The sequence below is a fragment of the Fusarium fujikuroi genome, chromosome FFUJ_chr09 (assembly GCF_900079805.1).
Source record: "Fusarium fujikuroi IMI 58289 draft genome, chromosome FFUJ_chr09".
NCBI classification, from domain to species: Eukaryota; Fungi; Ascomycota; class Sordariomycetes; order Hypocreales; family Nectriaceae; genus Fusarium; species Fusarium fujikuroi.
The window spans coordinates 2,488,537-2,510,631 of record NC_036630.1 but is presented as its reverse complement, the minus strand read 5'-3'; the positions used below and the strand labels follow the sequence as shown (position 1 = coordinate 2,510,631).

Below are 22,095 nucleotides of genomic sequence, written 5' to 3'. Positions count from 1 at the left end.
CTGCTTAGTCACCAGTAGGCGACGAGAAGGATTCACGCCATTTGACCGCTTAACCGACGTCGACAATTCTCTCCTTACTAGTCCTTTCATGCGACGATCATGGCAGCCGTAGATTCAGATTTGGAAAGCGAATTCAGGTTTCTGAAGTACCTTGACGATGCTGATCAACGCCAAGACCCGATAACTGTCAAGCGCTCGGCCTATTGGTGCTACTGCGGTCCTCTCCTCGACCGGTTATCACTACCTGATAACTTCTACGACTTTGAGAGTCAAGTCTTTACAGAATCTATTCGCTCTACATTTATTCCTTTCTTGAACTATATTAACAATCTTCTCCTCAACAAGGGGTTTATGCATTATTTCCTTACAATACGCGCTACGACACCTATGCATGAGTTTGATCAACCAAGATGGCACACAGATGAACTCTTCTTCACTACGGATGTACTCCCGGGCACCCGACTAGGCCTCAAATCACAACACCAAAAGCATCATAAAAACACCGGAACGGACTGGAAGATCTGCACTACCCTTCTCGGCCCCTCAACGCTCTTCATACCCCCATCCCACCAATCCTCGGCGCGCAAAGCACAAGAATCCGCTCGTGAGTCAGCAAGCACAGAGCATGAGTGTGTGTCAATCCGTTGTGTTGGCTGTGCAGCTGCAGCAGACGCTGTGCGCGATGAACTAGCTACTGTATTAGAACCCTTTGGTGTAGAAGCAGCAGAAATAGGTGAATGCTCTGTGTTCAAAGTTGGCAGGGAATCTGGAGCAGTGCACTCTGAACCTTGTATGAGCGAGGGAAATAGTGGAAGGGTTTTCATCAATGTCGTGCCAGGGACGGAGGACGAGTTGAGAGTGCTGATGCATAAATGGGGCATGCAGTTCCCCAGACAGTGGTGGGTTGGAGGGAGATGAAAGCGAGACACTCAAGCTGTGTATAAAATTGTAATTATATAACGCTCGCTTCTTGATACGCTATCTGAGAGCCTTATTTTACTTGGTCTTGTTGAAAAAGTCGGAGAGTGTTGGTCTCATGGTCAACACGTGTCTCGTCGAGTTGAGGCTTCACAGCATGGGGTTCGGGTAGAACTGCAGGGTAGCACGGACACATGACAATTAAAGATTGATTGAACCAGCCTCTGTGCCTCAGTCTCAAGTCGCAAGCTGTTATCTCGTAAAGCTTGATGTCGGAAGATGTCTTGATGCAAAATTTTTATACTGGCTGGGGTAATACAGAGAGGTTGAGGCAGGTATTCACCATAGTGTTCTACAGGCCGAGCTGCTGTCGCACAGAGAATCCGACCAATTGTAACATTATCAGCAGTTCCATCGGAGCGCTTCCACGATTAACGGGATCTATTTTCTGTTTAATTCGGTGAACGAAATGTCTGTTCGTTTAGTTATAAATCATTGACTTTCTCGTCTCACAGGTACACTATATCCATGCGGCTCTAGAGTTTCACGTTGAAATTATTTGAGGGATCCTTAGGTCCCCAACCGCCCCGCCACTTCCCGACCATCTCGGCCGAGCACAAAATCACCACTCCCTCTACAGTACGACCGTCAGTTGACAACCTGGGCTTACAATGGTGTGACAACCTTTAATCCAGCCACGGTCATTTCCCTCCATCCAACTCGCTGATCTCAATCAAAGCTCAACGATAACCTTCTCCCGCACCAGTGAGTAAAACGGCGCACAGCAGATTGTGGCTTGCATCAACAGGGTGACATTTGGCCAAAGCTTACGGGAAGTCGACGTGGCGCTGCACGCCGTTTTGCACAGCGGGTACACCATGTACCAGTCAATTAATTACCTTACTAACCTTTGTACGGGATCCGAGTAGTCAATGTCTCGGGACGCGTTAATTCAAGGAGCTTGCCCTTTAACCCTCCCGTGCGCTGTTTCAAATAACCTAACTCAGATCAGCGGGATCTGGAAATAACAAAAACCCCGTATTCACTGCGTTACCACACGACGGTGCATGGGGGGAAGGGATAGCTAATCTCACAATGGCAAGGCGCTAAACCCGCACCACTACCACTGCGGAGCTGACGTGACCCCTAACAAGGGAACAGCGCATCAGGGAGTCTCGTATTGTCTGTCCCCTCTGCAGATAAAAAAACAACCCTTGAGCTGAAAGATTAAACAAAGGGCACTTTGTATATACCCACAAAGATATTAAATATTGATCCTTTATCTTCTTTTACTTCCCCTCTTTTTGTCGTTTTCACGTCATCGTAAGAACCCACTTGTAATTATTTCGCTGGCCTCTACTGGCGATACGCTACACGAGGCCCCCCTCCCTCTTCCACGAGATTAGCGCCAGGCACAGATCATCCAAGACAAGGCCCCCCCTTAGCTCTGCATGTTGCATTTGCAGGTGGTTTTATATAGAAACAGTCCAACAGAAAAATTCCCGCCATCTCCATTTTTAGTTCTTCCAACCTCTCTTGCTCTGTTCTCGAGGTTTCAATTCCCATCTTCTTTATTAATTGTTTCGTTTCCCCGGTCACTCACTACGCCGGGTTAACAAATTCCCATCTTATTTCCTTTCCCCTGTTCTCTTTTTTTCTTCTATTCCCGATTAACTAAAAACGTCTCAATTGATTTGGAGAGATGTTGTCCGCTCTTTTCCTTGCCATCGCGGCCCCCGCGTTGGCTCACGCTGCCGCTCCCCAGGAAGATGGCCTTATTCGCTTCCCCCTCAAGGTTTCCACCGGCGCGCCCGTTGTAAAAGGCGTCACCAAGCGCCAGAATGAAGTCGCCCTCGAGAGCCAGCAGAACGGCTTTTTCTACAGCATTGACGTTGAGCTCGGTACGCCGGGGCAGAAAGTCACCGTCAACCTGGACACGGGCTCTGCAGAGCTCTGGGTCAACCCCGTCTGCTCAAAGGCGCAGCAGCCCGCGTTTTGCGAATCTTTTGGTCACTTTGGCGAGAGTAGCACTTGGGTTAACCTCAACACTACTGGCGGTGTTGTCTACGGCACTGGGTATGCTTATTGGAACTATGGCTACGACCATGTTGTCATTGGATGTGAGACAGGCCGCATTCCTCACCGTCGCTGAGACATACTGACTTAATTAGCTGCCAATATTCGCAACCAAGTTTTCGGTGTTGCATACGATAGTTCTTTTACCAGTGTCGGTATTATGGGCGCTGCACCTGATCTGAATGGTTGGGATGCGCCTTACCCCCTCGTGATTGACAGCATGGTCCGACAAGGTCTTATCAAGAGCCGCGCATTGAGTCTCGACATTCGCACCCTCGATAGCGATCGCGGCGCCGTTATTTTCGGTGGTCTCGACACCAAGAAATACACCGGCCACCTCGAGAAGCGCCCCATCATCCCCGCCGAGTCTTCCCCCGATGGTCTCACCCGGTAAGTCCCCCGCGCTCAATTGACGAGTGCGCCGTCTAACAATCGCAGTTACTGGGTCCACCTCGACGGTATCAGCATCATCCAAGACGACGGCTCCGAAGACGCAATTTTCTCCCAGACCAACGGCCAGCCCGTCCTCCTCGACAGCGGATACACCGTCAGCGCACTCCCGGGCGCCATCTTTAACAAGATCGTCGCTGCGTTCCCCACGGCCCAGCGAACCCCCGGCGCCTACGTCGATGTCGATTGCTCCGTCGCCGATCTCAAGGGTACCGTCGACTTCAAGTTCGGTAACACCGTCATCAAGGTCCCCTACGCAGACTTCATCTGGCACAACGACGACCGTTGCGTTCTCGGTGTCTTCCAGGACGATGAGTTCCCTGTTCTTGGCGACACTTTCCTCCGCGCTGCCTACGTCGTGTACGATTGGGATAACAGGAATGTCTGGCTCGCCAACAACGAGGACTGCGGTACTAACCTCGTCGCCATCGGTACTGGTCCCAATGCCGTGCCTGACTTGGTTGGTGAGTGCGGCTCTGACTCTACCACTACTTCTGGATCTCCTACTTCCACCGAGACTGCGTCCGAGTCCGTCACCGAGTCGGTTTCTTCTGCTGAGACAACCGCCGATACCACCCTTTCCTTCTCTACTACTCGTTACTCCAACACTACTTTCACAACCTCCAAGCCTGGATCAACCTCCACTGGTGGATCTGGCAACACTTATGTTCTCCCTACTACTTCCGCTCCCTCTACGACCATCACTTCCACCGTCACAACCAGCAAGGTCTACACGGTCACTGCCTGCCCTCCCAGCGTCACCGACTGCCCCGTCGGCCATGTCACCACCGAGATCATCACCTCTCTTACAACATATTGCCCCGGTTCCGAGGCCACAGGTGTTGCTCCTCAACCCACCAAGGGTCCTGTCAAATCCACCCTCACATCGACCCGCGTGTACACCATCACTTCCTGCCCCGGCTCCGGCTCCTGCAACAAGGGCGACGTCACCACCGAGATCGTTCACAACACGCAGATCATCAACCCCGAGCAACCAACCGGCGTGTTCACCATCCCCGAGGCTATCCACTGCGGCTTTGGAAACTTTGGTTGCAAGGAGGCTACCACAAAGGGATACCGCACCGTCACCATCACATCGGTCGTCAAGGCGCCCAAGCCCACTCCTGTTCCTGGTTACTGCACTACTTGCGGACCTCCTGGCTCCAACCATCACAACAACGGTACTTTCACGGGCCACTACACCAAGCCTGGTTATGAGCAACCCACCAAGGGCCACGCTACACAGGATTACCCTGAGCCCACTGGCACTGCTTCCAAGCCTACCGGCGGCAACCCTCTTGAGGAGCTTAACACCTACAAGCCTACTCACGTCTACGCCCAACCCCCTAACACCGTCGCTACTGTCGTCAAGCCAACCGGTACACCCGTCGGCTCAACACCCTCGGAGCCAACGGGCACCAGCCCCGCGATCGTCAACGGCGCGAGCGCATGGAACGTACCAGCGCTTGCGGCGTTTATCGTCGGCGCTTTTGTCGCGGCTCTATAAAAGGAGATAATGGATGAGGCATTTAATACTTATTTAATTGGGTGAAGCGTAGATACTTTTTGCGATGGTAGATATGGGACGATATTTTCCCTTTTATTTTGTATCTGCTTCTAGAAGCGTATTATTCTTAGATTGGATATTTACATCGATTGGATGTATTTATACGACATTGACTTTTTATGACAGCCTTGATTGATTCGGTGATGCTTTGTGGGGCTTGCAGCGTCTGATTGAGACACCCTGTTGTAAGTTGTAGGTGATGCACTTGGATGAATTGATCAAGCTGAATCGAAGATGTGACTCAAAGACTCTTCCGAAACTGTCGGCTTGCATTCATCCGACCATGACAATAGTGGTTATTTGAATTGCCCAGGATGCGCATCCTTCATGGAACCATATTCCGGTTGTATTTTATTTTCTCTGTCTCTATCATGTCCAACTTCCTCAAGATGGCCAGTCTCTTGATCAAAATCAGCATCGCAGCCACCGCCCTCCTCGCAATCCTCTTCCAGATCTACCTCAAAGAAGCAATATGGCTTGGTTTCGGCATAAACAGGACTATCCAGCCCCTCAGCGAATTCCCCTATCGATGCCGTAAAATTGTGCATCGTCAGCTGGAAGCTTGCGAAGACATGTACTTATCCCAGTCAACACGCCAATTGTTCCTCGCGTGTTCAGATCCAATTGCACGAAAACAATGGCAACCAAAGTATGTTGAACTCCGAAAGAGTTATAATAGACTGTGATTAATTGTGTAGTGTTGGGTATCGCAATATTTCGGGTCGGTCGCATCGTGACGCTATCGTTGCGCTGGATATCGATAAGCCGATTGATAACGGCTTTACCTTTCGCGCGCTGAGAACACCTGATTTCGAGGGTACTTCTGGTGATGGACTGATCAACCTCGCTGGCTTCTCAGGCGTCGAGCAAAAAAATGGCGATATTGATTTGTTTCTCGTCAACCTGCGACCTTCGATTGACGTAGACGGAAACCTGGCAGATCAACATGTTCATGGTGGAAATGCCACAATCGAGCACTTTGTTACCGGCCCCCAAGCCACGGAGATGAAGCATGTTTGGACTTATGTTCACCATGGAATTACCACTCCGAACCGTGTTGCGGCACTGAGTGACAAGTCATTTTATATCAGCAATGATCACGGTCCTCATAAAATTGGCTGGGTGAATATTCCACCGCATATTTTAAAGCTTATACTAACAAGACAGCGGCATCATTTGTCCATGATTCTAGGCTTCTCCGACGTGACATTCTGCGATACTCAAAACTGTAGACCCGTTGCACCAAACCTCCAATTCCCAAACGGTCTCGTCATAAAAGACAACATCCTCTATCTCCCGGACTCTATCACAGGTCGTTTATACATCTACCGCATCCTTCCCAACAAAGACCTCGAAAGGATCGACGAAGTTAATCTAGGCTATGGTGTTGATAATGCATCGATCGATGAGAATGGTGATATCTGGATCGCTGCATTTCCTATCGGCGTTGAGATCTTTAAGGCGTATGATGATCCGTACCATGCTCACCCGCCTAGTGCTGTATTGAGAGCTAGGAAAATTGAGGGAGAGTATGTTGTCGAGAAAATACTTGAGGATGCGGAGGGGGAGGTTTTGCCGGCTGCAACGACGGTTGTGCATGATACCAAGACTGGAAGGCTTTTCTTGAGCAGTAAGTTCTGTGATCATCTACTAATATCATTGCTAAGTTTTTGCAGGCGTCATTTCACCGTTTATCGCTGTTTGCGAACCGAAGTTGTAGACATAAACTATCCCCTGTCATATATCTAGTTGATCAGTATCAACTCAATTCCACTCAGTGTCGCAATTGCAAATGTTTCCTACTGCAGGATTATTTGACTCGGCAGAGACGACCATTGTCTTTCTGTTGCCACCTCTCACTTCCAACACAAGGGAAGCACCAGAAAACATCATCGGGATCAACGTTCCTCTTTATCGACAAAAGTCTGTCGTAGTTCTTGCCCCAAAAGGCATGCTGCCAGTCTGGCTCGAAAGGAAGAGCCTGGGAAGTGTCAAACAAGCATTCCATCATATGGTAAAAAGAGTATTACCTCGTTGATATAAGCACCTGTATCCGGAGACAGTTTGCGGAATGGCTCCATGGATCTGTTCAGCCTCTTAACTGCCTCAGCTTTAGAAGTCTTGTTGAAAGGCTCAAAAGACTCTCCAGATACTGACACGCTTGTTAGCAAACTCCAAATTGACTTCTCAAGGTTTTTGAACTTACTGGCGTGAATATAAGTCTTCCTCCAACCCGGGTTAACAGCTACACTTCCTCCTCTGGGCTTCGCATCCCTGACGCCTTTCCCAGCGATCAAATGAGCTGTCAAACCCCCAGCAGCAACCAAACTCTCTTCCAACGCCCCCCTGAACTCCTTCTCATCACCTAGTGCCTCCCTACCCAACAATCTAGAAGCAAGATAGAGCGTCACCCCCGCAGCACCCTGATCAAAATAAACATCATACCATTCCAAAAACGAGCCATATTCTTCCTTCGTAGCACTAAACTGCACATACCCCGGCCACCGCTTCTGGATAGTATCATTGATCGGCTTGAATAACTTGAGAATGTACTCTGGGTCGTTGACGTCCTGTGCCGCAAAAACACCCTGGATCCCGGCTACTTCGTCGGATCCGCCGGCGGGGTTGGGTGTTTGGGGGCTGAGGTTTGTATAGCCTGAAAGACCGGCGTCGGATAAAGAGGGGAACTGGGAGAGGATGTAGGCGAGGAGATCGTACTTGAAGGGAGCGGCTGCGGATGTCCCGATTAAAAAGGCTGATGCGGTGATTTTGGGGGTTTTGTAGACTTTCATGGTGATGGATGTGAGGACACCAAAGGTTGAGCCGCCGCCCTATGTTGTCAATATGATGAGATAGCTGAATGGCGGATGACTTACTCCTCGCATTGCCCAGAATAGATCAGGATGGTTATCTTCGTTGATGGTCAGAATCTTCCCGGATGGTGTGACCATCGTCATCTGGAGAACTTGATCAACCGCAAGGCCATGCTTCGTCGATAGGAGTGAATGGCCACCGCCAGTAACGTAGCCTCCAAGACCGACAGTCTTTCCGCCGCCGCCAACAACTACGCGGCTATACTTATCCAGCATAGTGTAGAGATCATACATTTGGGTTCCTGCGCCGGCAGTAACAGCATCGCCCGTGATGACAGTCTTGGAGTTGTAAAGCTTGAAGGAGCCTTTATGGTAAGTTATGTCTTTGAGATGGTGAGTCCAGAGGGAGAGAGAACCGGGGGCAATGGAGCGGCCTATGTAGTCATGGCCAGTATTCTTGACAACGAGTCTGATGTTGTTCTTCCGAGCTATCGTCCATTAGCAAGAGCTCTTGACAAATCGCAAAACACTTACCAAAGTCGACCCCAATTTTGACATCCTCCGCCTTGGTAACATTAACAACATAAGCAGGATATCCACTTCCACTGCAAGGATAGCTCTCATCTGGAAGACAAGTCCAGTTGGAATACTGATCATAAATCAGAGAAACAGGATCCTGCGTGTGAAGATCATAATGTTTCCAAGCCTCAGCGACCTTGGGACAAGTATCTTTGTCATAAGATGGCCAGCCTTTATGGCATACAGCCCCAGGAGGAACAGGCGCAAAGAGTCTTCCGTCTAAAGTGTCGTTGAGACGAGACCACGCCTTGTGAGAAGGCCAATCTGAAGACCCAGGGTATGCCTTGCAAGTCTTTGGCACAGAGCCAGCAAGGACAGAAGGGATAAGAAAGGCAATGAGATTATAGAGATGAGTCATTGTGAACAACGATGGATTGAACAGGAACTATACTCGAGGCAATTGCTCGCAGGTTTATATAGGCAGATATCTGAAATGGCCCCCATCTCGGCAGCACGAACACGATCTAAACGAGGGATCATGTTCCGAGACTAAAACAGCATATCTGCGGCGTCGACGTCAACGCGTATTAGTCGGGTTTTCTGTAGCTCAGCCCTGTCAGAGGGGCTTTTTGTGGAGGTGGGCTTGAATTGGGGATCATGATGCGAGATACGGGGCTTTAAACTGCCATGTTTTATGGAGGGAGGGTTGGTTGGTCCGTGGGCGGCTTGGGTCAGAGGATCATTTGTGTTTGGCCAACCTAAGTCAGCACTCTAGAGCGCTGCATTGCCCGGAATAATCAAGACATTTCTGCAAAGTCCTTCTATGTTTCACCTTAATATGCTCTACGATGATTATTCACATCTGAATGGGCCTTTGAACAATGTACATCGTGAAAGGCTACTCCGCTCAATCCACTCCCGAAATGCCGAGATCAAGAAAAAACAACTCATTCCAACCCCTGTCCCCTCTCGCCATATCATCCCCAAAACGGCCTAACTCCATGCTCGCAATCAATGCTCAATCTCAATGCAGTAAAGATCAGGGCCAATTCTCTGCCCCAGACCCCTAATACTCCCCCCGTTTCCTCGCGTGGCTTGTCGCAAAAGAAAATGCCTTCAATCACTCATTCCTCTTGATCCGTCCGCCCTACGTCAGGCGTGTTCACTCCCTCGAAAATGCTGCGGCTCTCGCTGCTCGTCCACTCTCTCATCCCTCTATCCTTTGCGCGCAAATCAGACGGTGGCACGGTTTGGGCGACGCCGCATGATAGTTACTCCTCGTCAATTGGCGTCCTCGGGTGCAAAGTACGCGACATTACTCCATCGATTGAACTAGGCTGACATCACCAGGTCAACACGAATCGCATCGCCTACTGGCCGTATTCCGTCGACTGCAATAATATCTGCATCGCGCTCACGTACGAAGACCGCACCGTGCATCTCCTCCGCGTCGATCAATCGCAAGGCGCCTACGACGTTAGCTACGATGCGTGGAATTACCTCTACACAGGCTACTCGGCCACCGACAAGCCCACGGCCGGCGGTCCCGTCGAGATGACATACTCCAACGTCGACGCTTCCAAGTGCTCCGATCTAATACATACAAAAAAGAGCAAGTTACCGCTTAGCGCAGCGAACAGCATGAACTTTTTAACGTCCTGTCTCGATCGGAATGAGAGTACGTGGGTTGGCGATAATTACGTTCTTTACAACATCCTCGACTCGATATGCACGCTCGGACACGACGAGACGTGTGAGTTGGATTATCCGGCGGAAAACCAGGCAAAGTGTCCGCATACGATGGGCGTGCCGGATGAGCTGAAGGGGGAGGCGGTTGTTAATATTCGGTATCCTAGTGGTGAGAAGGTCAGCGCTGCTGATGGCAAGCCAGTGGACGAAGATGGTGCAGTGGGATTGAATAGGCCAAGTGGAATGGCTTTGGCGATTGTTGTTTTGATTTCGGCGTGTCTTGCTCTTGGGATGTGATGCGCTGATTGATGTGATGCTGATGATGGCGGAGGATGATAATGTCAAGATACCCTAGTGTTTTGTTTCAATACCCTTTCAATTGAGCAATTAATTACACGTTGCCAATAAATAAATGAAGATCAATTAATGTAACAATTTGATATCAACGCCAACATAAGAAAGCATCCCATCATTAGGCATCTTTGTGGTTGTCGCAACATTTATTTACCCAGATTCAACGCCTCTTTAACCTTGCCCATCGCCGACTGCTGTTTTTGTTCCCCTCCCTCACTTGGTCCGACATCATCTTGACACAGCGCATCTTTTCCGTGCATCTATTACTTGTTAGTATATGCTTTCAGTTCATCACAGCGACGTACCTTTTGCTCTTCCATCTCGGCCTGGTGCATGATATCGTGCACCTCTTCGGCCGTCTCATCGTTGAGACCAGTTGGGGCCTTTGGGCCAGAAGGTCTTCTCTCTGGCATGATGTTTTTGTCTTGCTGTATTGTGATATGTTTTATAAATCTTCTGGTGTTTAGATCAAGTCTGAGGCGACAATACAGTGCTGGGATGGCAGCTTCATATAACTCCAGCTCTCGTCTCTCGTGTCGTCATCCCTCCCATACTTCACGCTGAAATGATGCTGACCAACGTCATATTGAACCATCGCGGGGTCGAAATGGTAACGTTGGACGACAATCTCGAGACCCCTCATCATCACAGTGTAAATGGCGCTGCGACAACATCTCATTCTGCCACAAGTCTCGTTACTTGTAAGTACACTTCTGTGATCCATACCGTGACTGGCAACCATCATCAGGTTTGAGCATATAAACGATTCGTCCGGATACGCTGAAATGCTTAATTTCCGCACGATGACATCGCGAAATGCTTATCTTTGTCTTGTTGGTGTTTGGCTGCTCGTGTGCCATCGTGTGACCTTTAAAGGATTGGATGGAAGTGACGGACATGATCACCTCGGCAATTTCCATTGCTTGATATTGAGTAAAGAGCCATGATTTGATTGATGGGTGGCTTGTGATTCTAACTCGTGCTCTGACAATGTATCGGGCCATCGGTTCTTGCATCGCATCCCATTCATTTCAGTCACTCTCATCTTTTCATTGGATCTTGGTGGAGGTGCATCCATTTGGACTCAAGAGTCAGGGTCCATAGCTTCCGGCATATCAATGCATGCATCTAGGCTCTTCAGAAGACGAATCATTATCTTGCAATTATCTAGTCCATCACAGACGCGGCTACTTGATCCATGGCTCCGCTCAAAAAGGTAATTGGATAAGGCCCGCCATTGATCTGCTGGAACAAACGTGACCTTGCGACCTAAACACCAGTGGGATCTACCGGGCTAAGGACTACCGATCTACCGGATTTAGAGAAAATATATCTTTACCAAGCGCTCATTGGAGCATAATTTCAATATGTTCAAGTTCTGTCAGAGTTTGAGCTTTGTCTCTGTCAGGAATGCCGCTCATGTTCAGCTAAGAAGCATCTCAAATAATCTCACTTACATACATGTCAATCAATCATCGGCCACATTATCGAGCCACTAAATGCATGAGAATTCTTCTTCTTACTCAAGTTTCGAATCGCAATTGACCGTATCTTGCCCATTCGCGATCTCCCGCAATTGGCTATCTTATCGGTGATAAGATAACAGCATCACGACCTTGGCAGATGACTGCCAAGTTGTAAGATGACGACGATAATTAAGATGCACAGAACCCGAAATTGTCAATACGAAAATCACGGCATTGTTTCATTGCCAAAACATCACGCCTCACGGCTCCTGCAGATCCGATCTCAATACGCAAGAACCAATAACCTCAGACCCCTAAAATTACCACTCCATCGTCAGTGAGGCAGTGCAAATCACCTACAAAAACTTTATCGCCAAGGGCCAAAACACCAAGATTCTCGTGCCGACTTAGCCGCCCAATCCGGCTCAACATTCTTGGCCAAGTGGACCCAGCTGACGTGTATTGGAGCCCCCAAACCGTGTCTTTTCACTCTTTGCATCAACCGTTCTTTCATATTATTCACTTCTCTACACCGAATCTCCGCGGTTGTATTCTCTGTCTGTCATTCTTGGTATGTTCCGTCGCGCAAGGGGTATTGCTTGACTAGACCGCGACACTAGACGGGACAAGCACAGGGATCTTATAGGCTGGAAGATGCCGAGTATGGGGTTCGAGGATAAGACGACGTACAACGACAAGTATGTCGTTTTGTACGATTTTGGCGAGACGGGTGAGTCTCATATATGCGTATGAGATGAGATGATGTGCTGATTTCGGTAGATCATGATACGGCTGTCAAAGAGTTCAAGACCCTAGTTGCGGACCTGGAAGAAACTGGGTTTGACGTCGAAGTCAGAGCAGGCTATGAGCAATCCCTTCTTGTATTCGCCAAAACACCGCGTGAGCTCCTCGGCAACGCTGTCTATAAGTCCAGGCAAGTAAACTCCATGACTCGGACAGGACTTGGTTAACAGAGACAGCAGGGTTAAGGACTGGCTATACGGCATCACGCCGAATCACCCTGGCGGTGATAAAAACACAGTCGTCGATGGAGCTTATGAAGCAGAGGACATCCTCTCAGTTTATCATATCGTCAATTGGTCCAAGGAACTTGGTGGTGCAGGCATCACCCCCGGAACAGGGAAATGGAAGAACGTCAAGGCGATATTTCCTATTCATAATTCCAAGGTCAACCAGTCTTTGCTCAAGTACCTGAGCAGAAAGTTTTTCTTGTCCAACGAGGACATTGACCAGATTCGCAACCTACACGGCTCAAAGGTACGTCCTCTCTCACTCATCCTTATGAATACGTACTTACAACCACAGGTCGCTTTTTACTTTGCTTTCATCCAAGCTTATCTTCTATTCCTCACTTTCCCCGCCATAACAGGCGTTATCGCATGGCTCTGGCTTCCACGATACTCCCTCGCGTACGGTATTCTCACCAGCGTCTGGTGCACTGTTTTCCTCGAGTACTGGAAGATCCAGGAGATCGATCTGAGTCTGCGCTGGAACGTCAAGGGTATTCAGCATGTCAAGGTCAACAGGCCGCAGTTCAAGTATGACTATGAGTATGTTGATGAAGGCGGGCGGAAACATTACTACTTTCCTAGGTGGAAGAAGGTCGTGAGACAGTTGTTGCAGATTCCGTTCTTGATCGTGGCGTTTTTGGCGTTGGGCATTACGATCATTGCGGTGTTTACTATTGAGATTTTGATCTCTGAGACGTACGCTGGGCCGTATAAGGATTACTTGGTAAGTCACTCATTCTCACCAACAGACCTGTCTAACATGAGCAGGAATATCTCCCAACGATTCTTCTGGCTGTGTCTCTCCCTTATATCACCTCCGCCCTCGAAGACGCAGCCGAATGGATGACGGAATTCGAAAACCATCGCACCGCCGATCTGCACGAAATGTCACTTACCCAAAAAGTGTTTGTCCTCAACATGTTCACCAACTACCTCCCCATCTTCCTCACGGCATTTATCTACATCCCCTTCGGCGGGACCGTGGTCCCCAAACTCGAGAATTTCCTGTCAGCTGCGTTTGCGAGCGTCGGCAAGAAATTTGTTCATCAGCCGTTTCATCTTGACGCCGATAGGTTGAGAAACGAAGTTATCGCTTTAACAGTCACAGGTCAACTATCAGGCTTCTTTGAAGAGAACATCGTCCCGATGCTCAAGCATAAATTCTCAGATTGGTATAGAGATTATCGCAGGGCAAGGTCAAAGGGCGATATGCTTCTTGCGGTGGTGAAGGATGATCCGGAAGAGACAGCTTTCCTATCACGTGTTCGAAACGAGGCGATTCTTCCAAAGTACAACGTTCAGGATGACATTGCAGAAATCGTTCTCCAATTCGGGTATCTTGCTTTATTCTCACCAGTCTGGCCAATCATCCCAATGGGCTTTCTCATCAACAATTGGATTGAGCTACGGTCTGATTTCGCAAAGATCTCACTGGAGCATCAACGCCCCGCACCAGTTCGCTCCGACGGAATCGGCCCTTGGATCTACTCCCTCGAAGCGTTAACCTGGCTCGGAAGTATCTGCACAGCAGCAATCGTCCATCTTTTCAGTGTCGACAAAGTCGGCAATACAATGGGAAGCTGGGCGACTCTTCCCGTTACTGTCTTTATCAGCGAGCACGTTCTCCTCCTCCTTCGATCTCTCGTCCGCTTCGTTCTTCAACAAATCGGCTCTGAGCGGATTCGAGAAGATTACAACCAGCGCTATGCAAACCGCGTCAAGTATCTCGAAGAGCTGGAGACGAAGAAACAGCAGTCTGGACTAGCTGTACGTGAGGCCCACCGTGAGCGACGCAAGTCGGTTCTGGTGATGGAGAGAGATCCGTTCTGGACGAAACAAGTCCATGATGGCGCTAGCGAGTTAGCAGGTGTCACGCTCATCCAACAGGTGAAGAAGAATGAAGAGCCTGGGGATCAGGAGAAGAAAGACTAGGCGCAACGCGCAACAGAATCAGTGTATAGATTACAGACCAAATTGTTTTCATATGTAATTCAAAAAACAAAATGTATTTTTATCAATTCTGCACATTCATTGCCTCGGTATCTTCCACTCCGCCAAGACACGACCGAGACATTTGGCCGTCTAATCCGAAAGAGTTTTTTTAACTCTCGTCATCATTCCAGACTCATCCATCACGCGATTGTTGCAGGCTGGTTGCGGGGTCTGAACCTTAATGTGCCGGATGCAAAAGACTTGTTCAGCTCTCGAGGTGAGCTGACGAAACTCGCTTCTTGGTGCCTGTGTTGGGAATAGTTGATGATAAAGTGCCAAGAAACTCTCTCGTGTAGATAAAGTATAAGGATGCTGTGACGCCATGTTGATTGTTCCTCATGGTCTGATGGTCAAGCTCAACACAAGACATCAAGATGAGATTCACTGATATTGTTTCCACGGCTTTCGCGGCTGGTGCTGTTGCATTTTCTCATGATGCGCAGCATCGTCTCAATGACAAGATCAACGTTGCTGGCACTGCAGAGACTAATCCGAAATGCCATCTTCCCGCCCCGTTGAACCCCTCCGACGATGGCCTTGAAAGTTCGCATGATTTATTCTCCAGCAAAAAGGCTCTCCAATTGATGGTCAAGAAGCACCAATCCCTCGTCCGCATCCCCTCGATCTGCTATGATGACATGGGAGATTTGGATACAGATGATAGATGGAAGCCATTCTACGATATTCCAAAAATGCTCAAGAAAGCATATCCTACAGTGTAAGTCAAGCAATCATACGCGGAATAATGATTTTAACGACATTCAGACATAAACACATCACCCCGGAAAAAGTCAACAAGTTTGGCCTCGTCTATACCCTCCAAGGCTCCGACCCATCCCTTCAGCCAATCCTCCTAGCAGGCCATCAGGACGTCGTCCCCGTGGCCGACGGAACACTCCACGAATGGGTCCACCCGCCCTTCGACGCCTTCTACAACGAAACAGACGGCTATCTCTGGGGCCGCGGCGCCTCAGATGACAAATCAGCCATCACAGCTGAGATGTCTGCCCTAGAAGCACTGTTATCCCAAAAGAATTACAAGCCCCGTCGTACAGTTATTCTAGCTTTTGGATTTGATGAGGAATGCTCTGGTCATCGTGGAGCGGGTTATATCTCGAAGCATCTGGAGAAGAGATATGGAGAGCATGGCATTGCTGCTATTCTCGACGAAGGCGGTGCTGGGTTGCAGAAGATGGGAGATGTTCTATACGCGCTTCCTGCTGTTTACGAAAAAGGGTATCTTGATGTTTGGTTCAATGTCAGTGTCGTCGGTGGCCATAGCTCAGTGCCAACACCGCATACGGCGATTGGTATAATGGCTGAGATCGTTACTACCCTGGAACATAACCCCTTCAAACCCGAAATCGCCAAGAACGGAGCCATTCATCAATGCCTCGCTTGCTTCGCCGAGCACTCGCCCCATGTCTTCCCCGATCTCACCAAGCTCGTTAACGGTGGAGATCTCCAAGGCGTTGCCAAGTTCTTGACCAAGCTGTCGCGCGATATGCAGTACATGGTTCAGACATCGCAGGCAATTGATGTCATTTCTGGGGGTCAAAAGATCAATGCGTTGCCAGAGTTTGTAACGCTTGGTGTTAATCATCGGTATGCGCCGCAGGATAGCATTGGGAGCATCCAGCACAGAATTGTGGGGTTGGTCAAGGAGATTGCTGAGAGTCACAACCTTCGAGTTGAAGCTTTTGAGGATGACGGAGACTATGATGAGTATCTTGCTGCTAACAACCTGTCCCGCCAATGCAACAAGGACGAAGAGCTCTGGGGGCAGAAGTACAAGGGTACTTTGACAATCGCAGCCAAGAAAAAGTCGTACATAACACCTCAATCACCAACAGCCGGTCCAATCTGGGATATTTTTGCAGGAACAGTACGCCACTCATTCGCCCAAGAAGCCAAGACAGTCGTCGCAGCACCAGGAGCCATGACAGGTAACACCGACACTCGCCACTATCTCAGTAAGTCTCTCAAGTCCAGGGTAGTTCGCTGGTCACTGACCCCTCAATCAGATCTCTCCAAAAACATCTACAGGTGGAGCCCCGGCAGCCTCAAGTCCTTCTCCAACATCCACGGCGTCAACGAGCGGCTTTTGATGAGCGAGCAGATGAACATGGCCAAGTTTTACTATGATTTTATCCGTAATTTTGATAAGGCCAATGTCTAAGGGGGACATCACGTGCAAATAGAGGATCATTCTCATGTCAAGCTTTTGTCGTAATTCTTCCGTTCATCTGAACTTGTTCCGTTTCTTCTGGCGCTGGGATCCATCTCCACTGACCTGTTACATCCGGCGTCCGAGATATGAGACGTCTCGCGTAACTGACAAGACAGGGTATCTCACCAAACTCACCAAATCTCAAACAGAACCCCCTTAACCAGTTCCTCCATTGGCAGACGACCCAATCATCGCCCCTCGGCGTCTAATGTCAGGAACAGTTTCAGTTGGCGCGTATTATCCACCGATATTCCAGCAATGAAGTGCACATCCGAGAAACAAGGGATCCTCCCTCCATTCAGATAAAGCCATGGCCTCTCCCGCCTGTTTGCACCTCTTTTTTTTCTTTCCTCTCCATCCCATTCTTTCCATCCAAAGATCTGATTCTTACTTTTTCGCAGCTGTTGCTTGCGCCTTTCTTTTTTCTTCTCTACGAGATCATTTCATTCTTTGCAGACCCTGGTGGTTTAGCTATCCTTTCGTGTCCAACTCTACGAAATACTTCTTACCACTATATCAGTCCTTTTTTCAAAAAGCAACATTCAAGATGCGATCCTCCTTCTCTACCGCTCTGGCCCTCGTCGCCGCCCTCCCCACTGCCTTTGCGCACTACAACTTCGACGCTCTCATCGTCAACGGCAAGGTCACCGAGCCTTATGAGTACGTCCGCAAGACCACCAACAACAACAGCCCCATCACCGACGTCACCTCCAAGGACATCATCTGCAATGCTGGCGGTCTCGACAAGGATATCCGCGCTGCTACCAAGACTCACGCTGTTTCTCCTGGCGATGAGGTTGGTTTCACTGTCGCCAACGACATGGGCCACCCCGGTCCTCTGGCTGTCTACCTGAGCAAGGCCCCTGACGGCACTGAGGCTTCTGACTACCTCGGTGATGGTGACTGGTTCAAGGTCTACGAGATGACCTGGAAGACCATCGGTGAGAACGGCATTGAGTGGGCCAACTACATGAACGGCCAGTCCAACGGCATCACCAACTTCACCTTCACTCTTCCCAAGGAGACTCCCAAGGGTACTTACCTCATGCGCGCCGAGCACGTTGGTCTCCACGGTGCTGGTGAGAAGAACGGTGCTCAGTTCTACATTGGCTGCGCTCAGCTCACCGTCGACGGTACCGGTGCTGGCAAGCCTTCTCCCGTTGTCTCTCTCCCTGGTGCTTATACCGCCACCGACCCCGGTCTGCTCCTCAGCATCTACTACCCTCCCGTCACCAACTACACTGCTCCCGGCCCCAAGGTCTGGCCCAGCGGCTGTGAGGACCACACTCCCAACTTTGCTGGCCAGGCTAGCGACGGTGACTGCACCAACGACAAGGGTTCCGACTCCGGCTCCGGTTCTGGCAGCGCTGCCCCCGTTGCCAGCGACGCTCCCGCTACTGAGGCTCCTGCTGCCTCTTCTCCTGCTACCGATGCTCCCGCTGCTTCTGCCCCTGCTACCACTGAGGCTGCCAGCGCTGCTACTCCCACCGAGGCTCCCATTGAGCAGCCCGCTGAGACCTCTGCTCCCGTTGCTACCAAAGCCCCTTCTACTGGTGGCAAGTGCAAGGCCAAGCGCGCCGCCAAGCGTGCTCTCAAGGCTAAGCGTGCTCTCAAGCACTAAGCTGAGATTGTATGAGATGGATGGTTGAGTTTCTGATCTTTGCGTGGATGGAATGATGGATCGTTACAGGATCCCACGTAAAACTTATTCTTTGTACATAGTGATTGAATCACGTATACATATAGCAATTGATGTGTGAACAAATGAGAGTCCCTGCACTTTGTGACATGTCTTTGATGGCCGTGTATGACTATCAACTGCTGATGACGTTTACCCCGCATGGTGTGACACTGTCTTAGAGGTTGCTGACCCGACCATGAGTTTTGTCTCTGCTGTGGCTTGCGACATCACCGCCACGAGTGAAGTGTTCGTCACAGCCACATTACAGTTTCCGACTCTCAACACCAGTCATGCAGTCATATGAGATTATCAAGTAATTTCACCGAAAACATAATCCCTTCATTCTTTCAAGGTGAAAAAACAGTATTGAATGCCAGTATCTTACTGGATTAGATTGCATATATGCAGTTCTGATCTGAATAAGCTACAATCGGCTTCAAATTTCTTTTTGAACCCTATCAAACGGACCTGGCTCTTTTCGCTCGAGATACATGTCCTCGTAAAACAATGGGTCTACTATCAAAGGGCTAGACTCGGTGTTTCGGATCGTCGCTCTTTCAGATGACTAGTCAAACTCACCGAGGACCAAGTTACAACAACCTCTGGACCCCTATGGCGTTATCTCAGCTCAAATGTCGCCATCAACGCTGTCTGCATCCCTCGACGCAGCAGGGTTACGGTCTATGCATGCAAGCCCGATTAATCTATTGAAGCATAGAAGCCTTCTCGAACACACCTTAAACAGTGTGCTATGTGCAGAGATCGAAGCCTACTGCATATGCAAGATCCTGCTAGTCAAAACGATTGCACTCCATCCTTGACGCGCGGCCGATGCATCTATCACAGTACTTCAGATGACGCCATCGATGGAGGAATGTCGCAAGGCGAGACTGTCCAATTAAGCTTACTTTTTGGGCAGGACTATCAGTACATATGCGAGGATATGGCGTGGGGTATCACAGCATAATATCAGAGATAAGAACTGATCTCGATGTCACGCCGTTATCAGTATACAGTAAGCCTTTATTTTTCTCTCGGTATTATATATTGTATATGTATTTTAGCGAAGGTAGAGCCATAAAACTCTAACAAAGCATATAAAGTTCTTGTGTCAATAAGAAGCTGCTTCATAGTGTCAATAGTCTCATGCAGCTTGCCCACCTTACTATGGCAAGCGGGAGAGTTCTTTAGGACTTAATTATGGCTGCTTGTCAGTTCAACACCATTCGCACGTCCAAAAAGCAAAGACAATCATTTACATGCTGCATATCATACGTGCGTTGGGAGGCAGCCCATCTTCTGTCACTACGCCCTTGGTATATGTATATACGACACCAACTTACGTAGCTGCGACCCTATAGATAAGGCGCAGACCCGGAGAATCTGACGCCGTCCACTTAGATCTTGCAGATATGAGTGGCATGCATGTTACTGAAGTTAATGGGGAAGTGGACTTTAGCCGCATTCCGGACCGTTCAAGAAGGATGAGAGGCAGTATGAATAGAATGGAGACTGACAGAAACAAAGCTTAGATCCGGACAAATCTTTGGGTGAAAGGATTTGATAGACATTGGTGATCTTTCAAGATATCTGTAAGATGACGGTCGCCAGAGCCAAATCTACTGGCCATGGGTAAGAAAGAGACACCGGGTCTGAGAAAAGCTGCATCGCTAGAGAGAAATAGATGAGAAACTAATATAATCATATGGACTGTTAAAGTGACAAGCGGTAGGGAATATTGGTAGAGAAGCCGACCATGAAGCAAAAGAAACATTACTTAGAGATGCTCGCAGGCAGCCTCAGTCACGAATTCAGACGTAGTCCACCGACCGCAAAATACAGAGGAAAATTGCAGGCCGCCCAGTTTGAGAAAATGAGATCTTGCAAGAAGTTGCCATGCCAAAGTTTGCCAGGGAACGACTCTTGGTAGACTTTGGTCAAGTCCCGTCAGCAAGCGGAGGAATCACAAAAGAAGCCAGCTCCGCCCGCAAACCTCCATCGTGACCAATTCAACGGCAAGCACCTTACCCCAAACTCTTAATATTTAAACTCTAGGACTATGATCACAAGATGCCCAGAAAAGTCAACTGTTACCAAGCCAAAGGTCTAAATGCTCTCTATACGGCAATTGCCTACTCGATCTGGCCTCGTATTTCCTGCCGCTGACCCGATAGCTGGGACGACTGGAATGCGGGAACCGTTGAAAGTCAGAACCGTCCAACGCTATCGATGAGAGACAGTGAGAACGTGGCTTGAGGGTTTGGCGCCGTTGCAGTCATGTCTGAGGCGTTGGCACGCTAGTCAACACACCAGGAACGCGCTTCTACTGGAATGCTGATCAGTGTGTAAAGCGACGACAACGTAATTGAGTTACAAAAAGGACTTCTGAGGAGCAGTTTGGGATGAAGTGCATTTTTTACGACTGGCGAGGGATTGAATTGGTGGCGGACTTTTTTTTGGGCTTGTTGCAACCAGTATGCAAGGCACGAATTTCAATTAATTGCCCACGTTTTTCACCGTAGAAAAATGGCATAGACGTAGATGGACTTTGTGCCAACTGCCGTGTCTGTTCAGTGTTACCTGGGCGTCATGATCACGAAGATTATACGAGATGCATCTTGGTAAAGAATTATTGTTCAAAGAAAATCCCGTTAAATGGAATACGTAGGGTAAACTCCAAACCTCGTATCGCAAGACTCTAACCTGCAAAGCTCTCCAGTGAACCTGCCAAACAAAATCTCGGGGCATGGCTCAATACCCTAAATCTCCAGCCTCAAGTCAATGATACTTGAGGCCCGACAGAATAGAGTATTGGAGGCTTGCTTACCCGATGTGACACAACACTTCTGCCTCCCATCCGGTGAATCCGCACTCTGGTGGCTTTCCTCAGCTAACCAATGTTGTAAGACTTGGGTCAGCGTGCAGAAGGACGGTGAAAAATACGTCTACTAAAGGTATGCAGTGCTGTAATGCATCGGATGTTGGGGGGTATAATGACGGCATGGATATAATTCTGTTGGAGGAGTAGCTCAGCATGGCCAAATGGGCTTACGTTAGGGCAACACAGTCATTGGACAATGCCGTAAGATGCTTACTGCACGTGGGTCGTGTCGATTTCAGGCAATATGTTGAGAGAGTCTGACTGCAGATCAGGCGTTTTTCTAAAGGTATGGACTTGTGTGATTACTCTGGTAGGCATCATGGACTACGGCGGGTAAACAGCTGCACGACGTATCCGCCGGTGAATGATCTGATAGTGTCGTGATAAAAACAGAACGCCATGTGAAAAAAGCAACACTGAGCTGAAAA

The 22,095-nt window shown here is 49.1% G+C and overlaps 9 protein-coding genes; 7 read left to right on the top strand and 2 right to left on the bottom strand.

Moving 5' to 3' along the window:
• Window positions 1–99: 99 nt before the first annotated feature.
• FFUJ_09365 (uncharacterized protein) lies at window positions 100–918 on the top strand (the record flags this gene model as incomplete). The annotated part of the gene is made up of 1 exon (XM_023568741.1): window positions 100–918. One exon carries the CDS (start codon window positions 100–102, stop codon window positions 916–918), a length of 819 nt encoding a protein of 272 aa, XP_023435891.1.
• A 1,702-nt stretch (window positions 919–2,620) lies between these two features.
• On the top strand, window positions 2,621–4,951 carry FFUJ_09366 (related to aspartic-type signal peptidase; the record flags this gene model as incomplete). XM_023568739.1 has 3 exons in its annotated part: window positions 2,621–3,038; window positions 3,090–3,384; window positions 3,433–4,951. 3 exons carry the CDS (start codon window positions 2,621–2,623, stop codon window positions 4,949–4,951), a joined length of 2,232 nt encoding a protein of 743 aa, XP_023435890.1.
• Window positions 4,952–5,382: 431 nt separating this feature from the next.
• On the top strand, window positions 5,383–6,731 carry FFUJ_09367 (related to serum paraoxonase/arylesterase; the record flags this gene model as incomplete). XM_023568738.1 has 4 exons in its annotated part: window positions 5,383–5,660; window positions 5,710–6,133; window positions 6,179–6,641; window positions 6,688–6,731. The coding sequence occupies 4 exons, from the start codon at window positions 5,383–5,385 to the stop codon at window positions 6,729–6,731; spliced, it is 1,209 nt and encodes a 402-aa protein (XP_023435889.1).
• A 90-nt stretch (window positions 6,732–6,821) lies between these two features.
• FFUJ_09368 (related to isoamyl alcohol oxidase) lies at window positions 6,822–8,761 on the bottom strand (the record flags this gene model as incomplete). XM_023568737.1 has 5 exons in its annotated part: window positions 6,822–6,992; window positions 7,042–7,163; window positions 7,218–7,842; window positions 7,888–8,312; window positions 8,359–8,761. The coding sequence occupies 5 exons, from the start codon at window positions 8,759–8,761 to the stop codon at window positions 6,822–6,824; spliced, it is 1,746 nt and encodes a 581-aa protein (XP_023435888.1).
• A 758-nt stretch (window positions 8,762–9,519) lies between these two features.
• Window positions 9,520–10,329, top strand: FFUJ_09369 (uncharacterized protein; the record flags this gene model as incomplete). XM_023568736.1 has 2 exons in its annotated part: window positions 9,520–9,648; window positions 9,694–10,329. The coding sequence occupies 2 exons, from the start codon at window positions 9,520–9,522 to the stop codon at window positions 10,327–10,329; spliced, it is 765 nt and encodes a 254-aa protein (XP_023435887.1).
• Window positions 10,330–10,532: 203 nt separating this feature from the next.
• Window positions 10,533–10,799, bottom strand: FFUJ_09370 (uncharacterized protein; the record flags this gene model as incomplete). XM_023568735.1 has 2 exons in its annotated part: window positions 10,533–10,646; window positions 10,692–10,799. The coding sequence occupies 2 exons, from the start codon at window positions 10,797–10,799 to the stop codon at window positions 10,533–10,535; spliced, it is 222 nt and encodes a 73-aa protein (XP_023435886.1).
• A 1,707-nt stretch (window positions 10,800–12,506) lies between these two features.
• FFUJ_09371 (related to IST2 protein) lies at window positions 12,507–14,815 on the top strand (the record flags this gene model as incomplete). XM_023568734.1 has 5 exons in its annotated part: window positions 12,507–12,582; window positions 12,633–12,780; window positions 12,836–13,130; window positions 13,179–13,607; window positions 13,652–14,815. The coding sequence occupies 5 exons, from the start codon at window positions 12,507–12,509 to the stop codon at window positions 14,813–14,815; spliced, it is 2,112 nt and encodes a 703-aa protein (XP_023435885.1).
• Window positions 14,816–15,249: 434 nt separating this feature from the next.
• Window positions 15,250–17,054, top strand: FFUJ_09372 (related to CPS1-Gly-X carboxypeptidase YSCS precursor; the record flags this gene model as incomplete). XM_023568733.1 has 3 exons in its annotated part: window positions 15,250–15,593; window positions 15,641–16,861; window positions 16,922–17,054. 3 exons carry the CDS (start codon window positions 15,250–15,252, stop codon window positions 17,052–17,054), a joined length of 1,698 nt encoding a protein of 565 aa, XP_023435884.1.
• Window positions 17,055–17,652: 598 nt separating this feature from the next.
• Window positions 17,653–18,726, top strand: FFUJ_09373 (related to cellulose binding protein CEL1; the record flags this gene model as incomplete). Its single annotated transcript, XM_023568732.1, has 1 exon — window positions 17,653–18,726. One exon carries the CDS (start codon window positions 17,653–17,655, stop codon window positions 18,724–18,726), a length of 1,074 nt encoding a protein of 357 aa, XP_023435883.1.
• Between the last annotated feature and the right edge of the window lie 3,369 nt (window positions 18,727–22,095).